General features: G+C 49.6%; 1 protein-coding gene across 1 annotated transcript; it reads left to right on the forward strand.

Moving 5' to 3' along the window:
* The first annotated feature begins 2,709 nt into the window (after nt 1-2,709).
* Nucleotides 2,710-14,475, forward strand: RNF126 (ring finger protein 126). Its single transcript, XM_068919508.1, has 9 exons — nt 2,710-2,927; nt 8,488-8,546; nt 10,135-10,198; nt 10,597-10,838; nt 11,518-11,586; nt 11,672-11,741; nt 11,972-12,065; nt 12,827-12,942; nt 13,174-14,475. Exons 1-9 carry the CDS (start codon nt 2,853-2,855, stop codon nt 13,321-13,323), a joined length of 939 nt encoding a protein of 312 aa, XP_068775609.1. The 5' UTR covers nt 2,710-2,852; the 3' UTR covers nt 13,324-14,475.
* The last annotated feature ends 443 nt before the right edge of the window (nt 14,476-14,918 follow it).

The raw sequence follows: 14,918 nt of genomic DNA on the forward strand, positions 1-14,918 counted from the left end.
CCGTGGAGCGGGATCGCAGGTGCCGCGAGAGCCCTCGTCTCCACGTGCGTTAGCGATCGCTGCCATTTGCATCCGAGCGCACGCGCTGCCCTTCGGGCGTCCGCACTTCCCGCGTCAGGGAATTCCACAGGGACAAAGTCAGGGAAGCCAGATCTCTCCCTCCTCATTCCACATCCATTTGATCAAGTGGCAACTTGTCTTCAGACCATGAAACAGAGCAAGGAGAAACGAGTGCAGTGCACGGCCTCAGCGTCAGAGGGAACTTCCTTCGGGGTGTGAAACGCTCCCTCTGGGGCTGTGGGCTCCGCTCTGCGGGCAGCCGCGCGGCTCCGTCTGGCTTTCGGATTGAACCACGTCCAACTGTCTAGACCCACCTCCTGCAGAAAAAAAGAGTTGCAGATTTCCTCATTGGTCACAAATCGTTGCTAACATTTCTTATCAACAGCTGCATCATTGATCAGTTACTAAACAACTGCAAATCTGTCCTGCAGTTGAAATTTCTACACAATTACTAAACAGCTCCAGAAACTGCTGACCAGTTACCAAGCCGTTATACGACCATTTCCTATCAGTAGCCAGGTTAAAGCTTCATAACCCCAGCCCTTGCTTCTTGTTTTTACACCTGTACTTATCGATGTGGAGCGAGTAAACCCGCAGAAGAGGGTTTTCCTGGGCTTTGCTTTTCAGAGTCCAGAGTTGCTTCACAAAACGCCTCCTCAGCCTGCTCTCATCCCCTAAAAAAAAAAGCAAGAAAAGCAAACCTGGGCCGAAGATGCCATCTGCTGGAAGCAGGGCTGGTGCAGTGGGTTGGCGGGCATCCTGCAACCCCGCAACCTTGCAACCCCCAAAACTCTGCAACCCCACCACCTTGCAAACCCCCAAACCCTGCAACCCTGCAAACCCCACATCCCTGCAACCCCACAACCTCACAGACCACATTGGCCCCACCAAAGCGAGCACGTGTCGCAGTGCTTGCACTGCCCAAGGGTTTTCTGGATCCCTGGTTTATTGCTTAGACAGGGGCCCCAAGAAAGGCAGCCAAGGAAGAAACAATCCCCCAAAATAAAACTTCACTTTTCAGCTTTCCTGAAACATCTTCAGCTCTTGCCAATCCCTTGGCAAAAGCAAGGTGGAGATCTGATAGGAAGCACCATTTGAGAGATCTTTAGTGAAATGGAAAATTCATGCCCTGTTTTGGTTATTGCTATTTTTTTAAGCAATTCTTGAATTTTCACTGAAAAAACATTTATTTCTTCATTTTGGGGATTGCAACCTCTCCCCTCCCGGAAGTGAGGCCACTGAGCTTGGCCGCTCTGTGAAGACCCAGCCCTCTTCCCTCTCCTAGAAAGAGCCATTCCAGTGTCATGTTACAGCATGCCAGACAGGCAATGTTGGGGGAAACTCGCTTCAGAGCTGCCCCAGAAATATTTTGGGGTTTATCGGTTAAAGAAACAGGGATCTGAGTATGCAATTAATATTTCTTTCCTCCTTCTGCGAAGAATACTTGGCACAAGGGACTCCCGAGCCCAAGAGACACAGACCAAGAGGGACAAGCTCTTCCTCGCAGGGACCCGATGCACAGCAACCGCTCGATAAATTGTCTTTGCAAAACATCAGTAACTGCAGCATGACATTTTCCTCCCTGAGCTTCCTGACCCCAGGCGCTGGCCATCGCTCAAATGGCAGCACCGGATTCAGTTTCAGGCCAGCATCTGCCATTTCCATGGAAACGGAAAAGCAGACGGGTGAAAGCGGACAAACAGGCTGGAACCGACGCTCCGTGCGGCCAGGACCCGGCACCCTCGCCAGGACACCCGTCGCTGGCACGGCGTGGGATTTGCACCTGCTCCGGCTGGGAAGCCGGGCGGAAAGGGCGTCCGGCACAGAGCACGCCGGTGCGCGCCGCTGGCAGCCTCGTTGCGTGCGTGCTGATCCTGCCACAACCGGGCTGCGAGGGGCATGGAAAAACCAGGCAACTGCCCAGAGCGCTCCGACTCTACCCAGGCAAGATCCCCCCGGGAGGAGAGGGCGAGGAACGCGCAGGGAGAGCCGGGGCTCGGCGACGCCGGACTGCCCTCGGCTGCGCAGTCACGCGCCAGGCGCCGCGGCCTTCCCTGGGAAGCTTCGGAGGCCGCTTTATCTCCCGGGTGACTCCACGAAGTCGGGCAGAGCTTCACGCCCCGGGCGCCAGCGCCTTCCCGCGCCAGCGAGGGCGACGGCCCAAGCGGTCCCCGAATGGATTGAGCAAGCTCGGCCTGCCTGCAAACCTCGCCCCGAAACGGGGCTCGAGCCGGAGCGCCCCGCGGCCGGCAGGTCCCGGCCCGCCTGCCCCCTCCCCTCGGAGGGCCCCGGGCAGCGGCTCCAGGCCCCGCGGCCTACCAGGTGGGACCGGGCCTGGCCCCCATGGGAGGCCGAGGGAGGGGGGCCCCCGACCCCCATGGGGTGGGGGGCAGCCCCAGACCCACACCACGGTGCACAGGGACCCCACCAGGGCCCCACTGCCATGAGAACTTGGGGGGGGGGGGGCGCGCGCTATGGGGCACCACCAGCAACAGGCCCCACACGCACAGAAAATGGCGACGGCACACAGCCCACCCCCGGGCCCGCCCCTTATATACCCCCACTGACCCCGCCCCCAGACAGCCCCGCCCATCGCCCCAGCCCCGCCCCTCCTCCACGCCACGCCTCCCCGGAGCGGCTCCCCCCTCCCTTCCCCCCGCTGCCCTCCCCCGCCCCTTCTTTTCCGCGTTTCCCTCTGCGTGGGCCCTTTGCGTCCCTGCTCGGCCGCCGTCGCCTGCGCCGTGCGTCACCGGGCGGGGCGGGGCGGGGCGGCGCGGGGGGGGGGTGGGAAGATGGCGGAGGCTTCCCCGCAGCCGGGACGGTTCTTCTGTCACTGCTGCTCGGCCGAGATCGCCCCGCGCCTGCCCGTGAGTGGGGACGGGGGCCTGGCCGAGGCCGGCGCGGCGCTGGGGGGCCGGGACCGGGCTGGGGGCGAGGGCTGGGCACGGGCCCGGCCGTTCGGGCACGTGGGGGTGAGGCCTGAGGGGGCGGGGGGCGGCTTGGGGAGGGGCTGGGCCCGCGGGGCGGGGGGGGGTCCTGCGTGTGAGAGGACGAGGGGGCTCCGAGGGGGCGGGGGGGTCAGGGGTGGGGGTCTGTTTGTGAGGGGGGCTCGGGTGGGCGTTCAGAGGGGGTGGGAGCTCAGGAGGGGGGTCTGTGTGGGGGGGGCTCAGGGGTGAGGGTTCAGAGGGGGTGGGAGCTCAGGAGGGGGTCTGTGTGTGAGGGGTCTCAGGGGTGGGGGTTCAGGGGGGGAGCTCAGGAGGGGGTCTGTGTGTGGGGGGGCTCAGGGGTGGGGGTTCAGAGGGGGTGGGAGCTCAGGAGGGGGGTCTGTGTGTGGGGGGTCTCAGGGGTGGGGGTTCAGGGGGGGAGCTCAGGAGGGGGGTCTGTGTGTGAGGGGTCTCAGGGGTGGGGGTTCAGAGGAGATGGGAGCTCAGGAGGGGGGTCTGTGTGTGGGGGGGCTCAGGGGTGGGGGTTCAGAGGGGGTGGGAGCACAGGAGGGGGTCTATGTGAGGGGGGCTCAGGGGTGGGGGTTCAGAGGGAGTGGGAGCTCAGGAGGGGGTCTGTGTGTGGGGGGTCTCGGGGTGGGGGTTCAGAGGGTGTGGGAGCTCAGGAGGGGGTCTGTGTGTGAGGGGTCTCAGGGGTGAGGGTTCAGAGGGGGTGGGAGCACAGGAGGGGGTCTATGTGAGGGGGGCTCAGGGGTGGGGGTTCAGAGGGAGTGGGAGCTCAGGAGGGGGTCTGTGTGTGGGGGGTCTCGGGGTGGGGGTTCAGAGGGTGTGGGAGCTCAGGAGGGGGTCTGTGTGTGAGGGGTCTCAGGGGTGAGGGTTCAGAGGGGGTGGGAGCTCAGGAGGGGGGTCTGTGTGTGAGGGGTCTCAGGGGTGGGGGTTCAGAGGGTGTGGGAGCTCAGGAGGGGGTCTGTGTGTGGGGGGTCTCGGGTGAGGGTTCAGAGGGAGTGGGAGCTCAGGAGGGAGTCTGTGTGGGGGGGGTCTCAGGGGTGGGGGTTCGGGGGGGAGCTCAGGAGGGGGGTCTGTGTGTGAGGGGTCTCAGGGGTGGGGGTTCAGAGGGGGTGGGAGCTCAGGAGGGGGGTCTGTGTGTGGGGGGTCTCGGGGTGAGGATTCAGAGGGGGTGGGAGCTCAGGAGGGGGTCTGTGTGTGAGGGGGGCTCAGGGGTGAGGGTTCAGAGGGGGTGGGAGCTCAGGAGGGGGGTCTGTGTGTGCAGGGGCTTGGGTGGGGTAGGGGTTATGGGGCAGGGGTTCAGAGAGTTTGGGGGGCTCTGAGTGTGAGGGGGACTTGGGGTGGTGGCTCTGGTGCGTAGTCCTCAGCGAGGGAAGAGGGGAGCCCCGGAGTGAGGCAAGATGAGGCATGTGGCAGTTAGGGAACAGGACGGAGTTGGGAGGAGGCTGTGGGGGGCTGCCTGGAGGTAGCAGGGGGCTGTGGGGCCCCCTCGGGCCAAAGAAAAGCAGCTGGTGAAGCCAGAGACGGGGTGTGCTGGAGGAGCGCGGGGAAGCACGGCAGTGGGTGTCCTCTTCCTCTTCCTGATGTAGAGGAAGGTGGCGCGGAGGTTCCTAGGCAGCAGGGAGGTCTGGATGGAGAGAGCGGGAAGGGCTTTGCAGGGAGCAGGGCAGTGGGGTGGTGGGTGCTGCTGGGGGGGGTCCCACCAGGCCTGTTTGTTGGGGGGCTGCGGTGTTTTACTTAGTGTGTGCTGTAAAGATATCTGTTATAAAGAGAGATGGACTAACCAAAAGCTGTCTTAAAGCAAATTTGGTAGGATGCTCTCCTGAGGTAATCCCTTCTAGCAGCCTTTCCCCATCCAAGTCCATGGGCCTTTCTCATCCAGTGCATCTCCAACTGCCTGAAAGGGTTGTCTTTGGGACAATTCTCCAAACTACGAAAACACCATTATCCCACTTCTTTGTGTGGAATGAACTGAATCTCTGTGGGATAATGGGAGGGTTTCTTTTTTTGTCATCTTTTCAGTATGGTTTAAACATGAGAAAAGCTTCGTGGGTGATAATTGCTAAGACACAGGAGTGGGCAAATACACAAGTGATACGTACACGGTATTTGCACTAACTAACGCAGAAGCATTCGTAGGCTAGGAGCAGTACTTGAACAGGTGTGCTTTAATCACTGAGTCAAAACCTTGCTGCCTACTGGTAAAGACTCAGATTTTCCTGGTAAGTGTAGAAAAGGAACACTGGCTGTTGGAAAGTAACTGATTGTGTTGATCATGACTAGATTTTCTGTTGCTAGTCTAACAAATGTTGTAAGATGTTAAATCTGATTATGAAGTTAACAAGCCCTGCCTTTGTTTATACAGAGTCTTTATTTGTCCTGAGAAATTTGTTGGCACCTTATTAGAATAAAGAATAACTCTTTTTTCTATTTTAACATTTATTTCATTTTTAAAGTCAAGCGATAGCTTAACTGTGAGTTAAAGATGTCTCTCTGATGGAATGATTGATTAGCCTTCACTGTGAATTTGTTTTTGTGACATGATATTTTTCCTTTCGCCTCCTTGATCAGTTTTACTGGTTAGGGTGAAGGCAGGCCTTGATAGTAACAACTTGTATTTACCATCTACCAACATCTAACACGTTGTATTTAAGTATGAGGACAAAACTGTTAATATGCTCCTGCTAAATAAATAGACTGGCTTGAGAAAGTGACTGAGGAGCTGAAGCCTGAATCCCAGGAACACTGGTCACTTATCTGTGTTTAAACACCCTCTCTTATTTCACCCTTGTTTAAACACCGTGCTGGTTACACCAGCAGAGCACATCTGGTAGCAAATGTACTGAACTGTGTTAGGGAGCAGACAACTTTTGTTGTAGACTCAGGTTTAGTTAATTGATAGTCAATGAACTTGTTTAGGATCCAAGTTAGTTTGGTTTCCTCCTGCTGACTGCAGACTGAGTTACTAAATTGGCGGTGTCATGGCATATGCTGCAGAAGAAGTGATTCAAACAGTCTGAGAAACAGCAAACTTTGACATTTGTGCTGTTCCAGCTGCAAAAGAATTTGCTGATCACTATGTTCAGAGTTGTCTGTAAGCAAAAAAAGTCTCCCTTACATAGGAGAGTTGAGAGGAGTAAATCACTTCTTTCTCTCAAGTGTGGCTAGCATAATAATTTGTCCCAGTGGTGTGCTGCTAAAATGTTCAGTAAAATAGTAAGGGCTTATTTCAAAAGCAGAGGAAATTGATTTCACTTTCTGTAATCTACACAGCTGTTCTTGTGTGCCAATAGCCATCTCTGAGAGGAGTTTGGATGGTGTAGAAATGTTCTTGAAATCAAACATTGTGTAAATTCTGTAGACCTAGTTATTTCACAACCGCAGATCTAAAGAGTTCTGCGTGGAAGAGGGAGTGGCAGCTTCCATAAGTCCTTTTCTAGGACGAATAACTGGATGGTGCTCTGCTAATTCCTTATCTTCCTGGGCAGGCAGGGACAGTATCAAGTGGATCACCAGTGCTGCTGTGCTTTGCTTGGTTCTCATCATTTTTTTCTGCATTGGCTTGAAGAGTGATCCAGATATTTTATCAAAATAAACTCACGTGACTTCCATCCTGTCCTCTTTCCAAGAATCCATTAAGTTTGTTTCAGGGCATATTACAATCTTGAACATAGAAATAGTAAAGGGAACCAGTGTGGTGGTGGTGGGTTGTTTTGGTTTTGTTGTGGTGGTTTTGTTTTTCTTAGAAGCTCTTAAACCTCTATCATACTGAGTTTAGCTTTATCAGAATTGGGTCCTTTGTCTTGTCCAGGGTTTGGGGCAGTTATGTTTTGCCCGTACTAACTGTTCCACCTTAACTTCGGTTCAAGTTAGGTACAGGATACGTTACTTCCTGTTCCAGCTCTGCTGTGCTGTATGGCATTATTTCTTGTCAAGCGTAATGACCACATTCTGCTGAAAAGCGAAGTAATTTCCTTTCGTGTTCTTAAGCGTTCTGAGTTTCTTCTCACTTTGATGGTGTGATCATGAAGTATAAATTATTCACTAACACTGAGAATTTGAGAAAAGCAACAGTAGCAAACTCTTGAGGATTCCTGCATCTGAATACACAGACTGTTTATTATAAAATATACAGTCTTCAGTATTAAAAGCTAGAAATATGGCAGTAGCTTTCTGTAATGAATGTTGAGCGTGGGAGTATAAAATTCTGGTATTCTGTGTTGCAGAATGACCCTCTTGTGGCTCCTTAAAGTCTGTGTGGTGTGAATCCCAGACTTTATTAGTAATAACTTTCCATTTAATTCTTCCTAAGTGACAGTGACGCTGTAATTAGCCCATATTGTAATTCCCTGTTTGTTGCTGTTTCATTAGGAGAGTCTGGACTCTTTTTGGGGGGGTAGCGTAGGGTGCAAACACCCAGCTATTTAAAAAATAGTATTTGAGATTTATCTTTCTGGGAAAGCGGGTGGTTTTGCTTTCATTTCACCCAGAACAACATCCAAAGTTACCTAATGCTTTGTCTATACTGGAGATTAATTAGCGTTATCCAAGTCTTTCCAAAGCCATGTTCCAAACAGGCTCTGGCTTAATGATTTGCCTCACTAGTCTGGTCAAGGCAAGTATCAGTGTTTTGGGGCCTTTTGGGGTCTCCTGTGCAAGCTCTACTTGCCATTTATGCCAAATAATACAGATGACAGAGGTATCTTTAAATATGATTTTTACAGTAACTGTGTCCTATCTGCACTGGGTGGACAAACTGTTACCCTTAAAATAGCATTATGCAGGATTTAAAACTGGTTATTGAGTTACACTGTGTAGAAAGCCAGATGGTAAGAGGAATTTCTCTGTCTCTACCTAATCATTCTGTGAAGTATCTTCATCTGTACAGAATTCCTTCCTTAAGAAGTAAAGGGGGGGAAGAGTTTTCCTGCAATCCTTCCACCTGCCTTAATGAACTGAAACACGCTCTGGAAAGGTGTGGGCTAGGGAGCCCACTCAATTCAGGGAACAACAGTCAGCCAATCTGTGAAATAGTCTGGCACAATGTGAATTTCCTCTGAAATTATTGTTCTATTTCAGCTGCTGCATGTTGCTCGCTGATTATGAAAGTTGATGCGGTCTAGGGGAAATTAAGACTATCTTCTTACTTAATCTGGTCACTTGTGCAGTAACAGTGAATGCTTCTAACCATGTAACCTTGGAGTTGAAATATGACATGTTTTATTGGATCTAATCCCCCAAAAATTTACTTCTTAAGTTTCAAAACTACGGGGTTCTTGGTGAAATGTTGTAGGCTCTGGGAGGTGAAGTGTGTCCAGCTCTTGGAGATCATCTTAAGTGCTCAGAACTGTGCTTTCTCTAATAGTAGCATTGGGAGGATGGACTGCAGGACTCTTTTTTTTCCATCCCATCACACTGAAGGCACTCTGCGGCTTTTACATGATACTTTTTTCCTCATTCAGTCTTTTTTCTCCTATAGGACTATATTTGCCCAAGGTGTGAATCTGGTTTTATTGAAGAACTTCCTGAAGAGCCAAGGTATTGTGCTGCTCCTAAATGCTGTTGCTAGAGCAAGCTAGTCTGCTCTGCTCTGTTTTTTTTCTTTTTCCAGATAAAAGGCAGTGCTGCATACTAAAGACACTATTTTTACTTTTTCTGGCTAATATTTGGCTTAATGTTCTTCACTGTGATTCAGCAGTGCTTAAATGGCACGGTTTGCATCTACAGGTAAATCAGCTATGGGAATGCTGAGTGTCATACTTTGCTGGTAAATGTGGGGAAGAAGAGGTTGATCTTTTAAAAAAAAAAAAAAAAAAAAAAAGTAGGATAGAGGCTTTCCACAAGGAATGTGGTAGCTGTAGCAATTTGGGGTTATCATGTAGAGGTAACTGCCTGCAAGGAAGAATCTGCAGAACAGAGAGTGTACGTATGCTTCAGCATAGAGTTTGATATCTTAATTTACAGTACTAATGGGGCTACTTTTTGACCAAGCCTTTGGACTCTGCACTGAAGCAGCTGAGATCTATGTTCACATGCTTTCTGCTGACTTAGCAATGGCGCTGCTCTCTGGTACAGTGTCAGAGTGGACAGCAGCAAGAGAAATGTCTTCAGACGTTTCAGACACGTTTGCTGGACCCTGGTTCTGAGTGGCTTTGGGGCTGAGCAGCATGTGGTCAGGCTGGTACAGTCTCAGTGCGGGGGCTTACTAAACTGTGTGGGGTGTCTGTCAGATGCATGGTGCTGCCTACCAACTATTTGTAAAGCTAGGAGAGCAGTAGTCTTTACAGATTTATGTTTCTGTACTGAAAGGCTGATGTTTTGTCTGATTACTAGAGGCCGAAAATCAATCCTAGCTAGTCCTAACTGTACTGGTCATTTGCTCTAACCACGGGAGAATCTCTTAATCTCTGAATCTTAGTTTTTTTGTTGTCCTTAGTGTCAGAATATAGACCGGGATACTGAGGGGTAAATGCTCCTACAGCTCTCCAAAAGCAGAAACCTAACAGTATTAAGGGTTTTCCTAATAATCTGTCCCATTTCCTTCTCTGGTTACATGACTTTGCAAGAAAGAAATTCCTTTGATCCAAGATTAGACTTAAGCATGTTTGGGTCATAGTGGTCAGAGTTTGTACCTTAAATCTTCTCTTCCTGGTGTTCCAGAGAATTAGCTGATTTTTTTTTTTTTTTTTTTGAGGTGGGTTGTGCAGGGAATCCTTGCTTGACACTGTATTTGAGTCAGTTCTCTGTAGCTTCATGAAATCCGAATCTAACAGGGTGGTAAGAGAAGGATGAAGTTGTAGGAAAATGAGGGTTGCAAGGGGAGGAGGTGAAATGAAAATTGATGTGGACAATTAAAAAATCAGCAGCTGAGGGCAGGCTAGCATCTAGATTGGCTGGAGTTGATCCTGCCACAGGGCAGAAAGGTAGACTGGCAGACTTCTGAGGTCCTTCTAGCCCTGGCTCTGTGCAAAAATGAATCAGTCGCTTCCTTTAAAAGTCTGTGCTATTACTGAGCTGCTATGGTGTCTGCTTTTCATATCAAGATCATATCCCTTGATCCCTGCTGCTAGGAAAGTCTTTTCATAGCGCCCTTCTGAGGCTTACTAACGCTCTTCCTTCTTCTCAGGAACGCTGACAATGAGACCAGCTCCTCCACATCAACCAGCGATCAGAGCAGGCATCCTTTCGAGGTAAGTCCTTTCTATCTCCTCCAATATTTTCTTTGTTGCCATTGAAGTATTTTCTTTCCGTAGTTTGTTTAAACGTTCCCTGGATTTTGACAAAATTTGAAGGAAGAATGTATTAATATCATCCACATACCACTGCTGAGATCTCTGCATGTAGTATAGAGAAACCAGGGAAGCCATAGTGACTATTTCCTAGTTATGTAGTTTCAGTGTATGTTGTCTGTTCATCACTAAGCTACTTCTGTGCGTGTACTGATCATCTGTGTTAACCAAGGTTTGTGAGCTGCTGGGGATCTGAAGAGACTAATCTTTGTTGGAAGGCTGGAGAAATGCCAGTAGTAAAAGCTAAGAGCTGCTTCTCTTCTCATTACAATCTGCTCCTTGAATTCTCTCCCTCCCAGAACGTGGATCAGCACTTATTCACCTTGCCACAGGGCTATGGCCAATTTGCATTTGGGATTTTTGATGACAGCTTTGAGTTTCCTTTCGGGTCCAATGTGCAATCAGAAGACAACAGGGACTCCGAGAACCGGAGGGAGCGAGAGCATCAGTCTCGGCATAGATATGGTGCAAGGCAGCCCCGAGCTCGTCTTGCCACACGGCGTGCCGCTGGCAGGCACGAGGGAGTTCCCACGCTAGAAGGGTGAGAACAACTTCCAAGGCTTTTGTGGGGATCAGAAGACTGATGGTTCCAGGCATGAGTTAGCCTGGAATCAGTCCATCTCTTTTCCTCAAATGTTTGAGGACTAGTCTCTTAAAGGCTGCTCCTAAGCAGAGCTGTCCAGTCTGACTGTCTTTTGTAGATGCCTGGTTTTGTCCCATGTGAACTCTTGCTTCTGGATGGTCAGACTTCGACTAGGACTAGAGCTGTGCTCGAGCTCTTATCTTCAGTTTGTAGGGGCTATTTTACCTGAGCACAACGGTCTAGACTACAGTATGGCTGGGAGATTTTATCCTTAAACCTGTAATGAGAAAGCATTCCCTGATTATCAAGCTGATACTACCAAAATATTGTATTAATTGTGAAAGGAAATAGTAGAGAACACTGGAGAATAAGACTTACATTCTTTAATTGTATCCAAAAGAGGCACTTTGCCATCTTTGTCAGAAATCATCCCCTTCTGGATAAAATATTCATACTTATCTTTAGCGATGAATGATCAGTTTGTGCGATGCAACTGCCTTTGCTACAGGAAATTTAGTTTTGCCTTTTTTTCCCCCGACAACGCAACAGTATTTAGCCACTCCTTCCATGTCAGGATTCTGAGCTGGGAGCTAGCAAACAGTAATTCTTATTTGATCCCGTTTTTGTTGTCTTTCAGAATTATCCAGCAGCTGGTCAATGGAATTATTGCACCTACAACAATACCAAACCTAGGACTAGGTCCTTGGTAAGTTGGAATATGAACTGCTCTTTCTGACAGTGTTCTTGTTGGTACTCCCAGTGGAATTTAATTATTGTCCTTATTCTTAAAGGGGAGTCTTGCATTCAAATCCAATGGACTATGCCTGGGGTGCAAACGGCTTGGATGCAATTATTACACAGGTAAAACTGGCCTTATAACGGAGTCTCCTGTCCTCTTGTGCAGTGCTGCAAAACTGCCAGCACTCAGTGTGATTCAGAGGAGCAAACTACTGAAGGTGTAGAAATGGGAGACAAGGCCCACAGTGTGGGGGATGATGGGCTTGAGTGAATTGGTTCAGTAACTGAACAGATTCAGTGCACTGCTGAGCCCACATCTTCTTTCTGCCTTCTGTGGCATATTGTTTTTTCAGTTACTAAATCAGTTTGAAAACACTGGACCACCGCCAGCAGACAAAGAAAAGATCCAGGCCCTGCCCACCATACAGATCACGCAGGAACACGTAGGTACGTACGTCTCTTCCAGGGAATCTTTCACAAAGAGCTACGTCACACTTCTGTGTAATAGCCTCTTGGGATTTTAATTTTGTCTACTAGTACCTTGAAGGCCCAAAACTTTTCAAAGCGAGGAGAAAGCTTAAGTACTTGCTCCGTTATGCTCGCTCAAAGAAAAGAGAAATGTAGACCAGATGGATTTGCCCTGGGGAGGCAAACTGTCTGTTCTGAAAAGTTTGATGTGGATAAAGATGAAAGAAGCACATGCAGGCTGGCAGGCTGATCAGCTGGACTGCAGTCCTGCGCTGTCTGACAGCTGTCTTCTAGACTTGCTGTAGGCAGGGCGAGAGGATTTGTTAGTAAACTGCCAGCACGCAATCTGCCCAAGGTAAGGCTCCTTGGTTGCCAGTGCTTGGCAGTCCTGCTGCGTGGGCCTGAGGACCAACGAGTTGCTCTTATCTGTTAGTATAATAGACAAATAAAACACTAGATGCTTTGTTACAGGTATGTATATGTATACTTGCATCTATTTCTTAAATATGTTTCTTACAGTAGTTGTCTGAAGAAGGGAAGAACCAATCAAATGCAGGGCGGTTAGAGATGGAGTGCTGGTGGTGGGAACTGCAAAGCAACAAGCTTTCCCGTCTGCAGGGATGAAGCAGAGGGAGGGTCAGCAGCTGCAGGAGCTAGTGGTGGGGAAGGGGTGATGGGATCCTGAGTGTCATTCTTTCCTTTATTACACATCTGTGTTTTGCTTTCTCTTTGTGATACAGATTCTGGGTTAGAGTGTCCTGTATGTAAAGAAGACTATACAGTTGGTGAAAACGTCCGACAGTTACCTTGCAATCATCTATTCCATAATAGCTGCATAGTCCCTTGGCTGGAACAGGTTAGTTTTGTCTGAGCAGGTCACTTGGATTTTGTGGCATTTGGGTATTTTCTAGTGATGCTGTTCTCCTCTGTAAATGTTTTCATACCTCCGTGATGAGGCCTAAGCGTGAGCAGCCTTTGATCAGAGGAAGGAGAGTCATTCTAGCTTGTTATGTGAGTGCTGTTCCAATATCTTGTTTCTAATCCTGTTTCCCATATTTCTTGTTTTGTTTTTGTCTGCTCTTCAAAGCATGACACGTGTCCTGTGTGCCGGAAAAGCTTAAGTGGACAAAACACTGCCACAAACCCCCCAGGACTCACAGGGATGAATTTCTCTTCCTCCTCTTCCTCCTCTTCCTCCAGCTCACCAAGTAACGAAAACTCATCGAACAACTCATGAATCTTAATCCGACCCTCTGTCCCTGGGGCCCTGTCCATTGTCCCTCCTCCCTCCCTAGCCAACGTAAGCAACGAAAGGGGCTTCCAGAGCAGAGCGAGGGGAGGGTGGCAGGGGGGAAACAGAACCCCCAGAATTCCCTTTTGAGTTCTGAAGACACGGAGACTCTGGGCTCTTCAGAGATGAGAAGCCTCAAGTTCTGTGGTGGGGGGGGGAAAAGAGCTCTATCTATTAATACATCCATTTGCTGCGTGGACTTTTAAACATTGCAGTGAAAGGCTGCTGCGTTCCACAGATGGGAAACCTGAGGCGCTGAGCTAGCGGTTGCAATTCTGAATGGAAAGGTTGTTTGTATGGTTTTGAATTTGAGATTCCTTTCTTTCTTTCTTTTGCTCCTCCTCCTCCCCTTGGATACTATCTCTTCTGCTTTGGAGATTGAAATCTTTAAAATGAAAACATAATAATACTGCCTCCCTCCCAGGATCTCCAGCTGGGGAGGGCAAATAGTTGTCACTGAAAAAACGAACTCTTGAAATAGACCCCATCATCCTTCCCTTCCCCATCTCAATTCCCATTTATTTTTCTTTATAACCTTGCCCTTCTGATATTCAACACTGAAAGGGTTTTTATAATTTTAAATTATTACTGCTGTTAAATAAATGGACGTTTCAGCTCAACGAGAAGTTATGCATGATTTGTGGAAAACTACAGGGTAAGCTCTCTGGAGACTGCTGTGCTGAGCCGTCCCGTTTCATCCAAGGGCAGGCTGGGCTTGTCAGAGCCCTCCTGGCGTGCTGTGTGCAGGCATGCTGTGACCTCTAGGCACCAGACTCCTCCATGACCAGCAAGCACCCCATACGTGCATTGCCAGCTTGCGGATCGTTGAGTGGTTGGCTGCAGGGTTGCAACTGAAAGCATCCTCGCCTGGTCTTTTGTATTTTTTACAACTTCTCCCTGTTGCAGTCCTGCCCTTCTCACAGCCTGAATGGACTTTTCCAGTGTGTTGACATCAAGACTGGGCGTGCACCAGAGCAAGGACCAGCCAAATATCATTGTGATCAAATAATATACAGGAAAAATGACACTTTGGAGAAAAATGTATTTCAAAGCTACTTAAAATACAACTGATTAAAAAAGGAGAGAGAGAGAGACAAACATCCCAGGTGTGCTTGTGATTCAGTTTCCTTGGCAGAACTGGGGGTTGGAGAATGAAAAGAACATGACCAGAGCGGGGGAGTCTCTCACCTGCTGTGTGTATCCGTGCTCTCTTCGGCTGGGAGATGTGAAGCAGGGATAAAAACGTGGGTTTACTGGGATCTCTCGCCGAGGGGCTTCATTTATTGCTCTAATCAGATTGAAACTCTAGATGCAGCGCTGCCACCTCTCTAAAAGACGCCCTGGATCTTGAACATGGGCAGGGCTGCATGCTGCTGCATGTGATGTCTTCAGAGGAGTGTGGATAGGGAGAGGTGAGTGAGCTTTCTGCTCTGCTGGCTGCCTCTTCCAGCATCAAGAGAGGAAGAAGGTGACTGTGTGCTCAGCAGTCATATATGATACCAGCAGGAGGAGCAAGAAGGCAATGTGTTTCACATGCTTGT

The sequence above is a fragment of the Struthio camelus genome, chromosome 26 (genome assembly GCF_040807025.1).
Source record: "Struthio camelus isolate bStrCam1 chromosome 26, bStrCam1.hap1, whole genome shotgun sequence".
Lineage (NCBI taxonomy): Eukaryota > Metazoa > Chordata > Aves > Struthioniformes > Struthionidae > Struthio > Struthio camelus.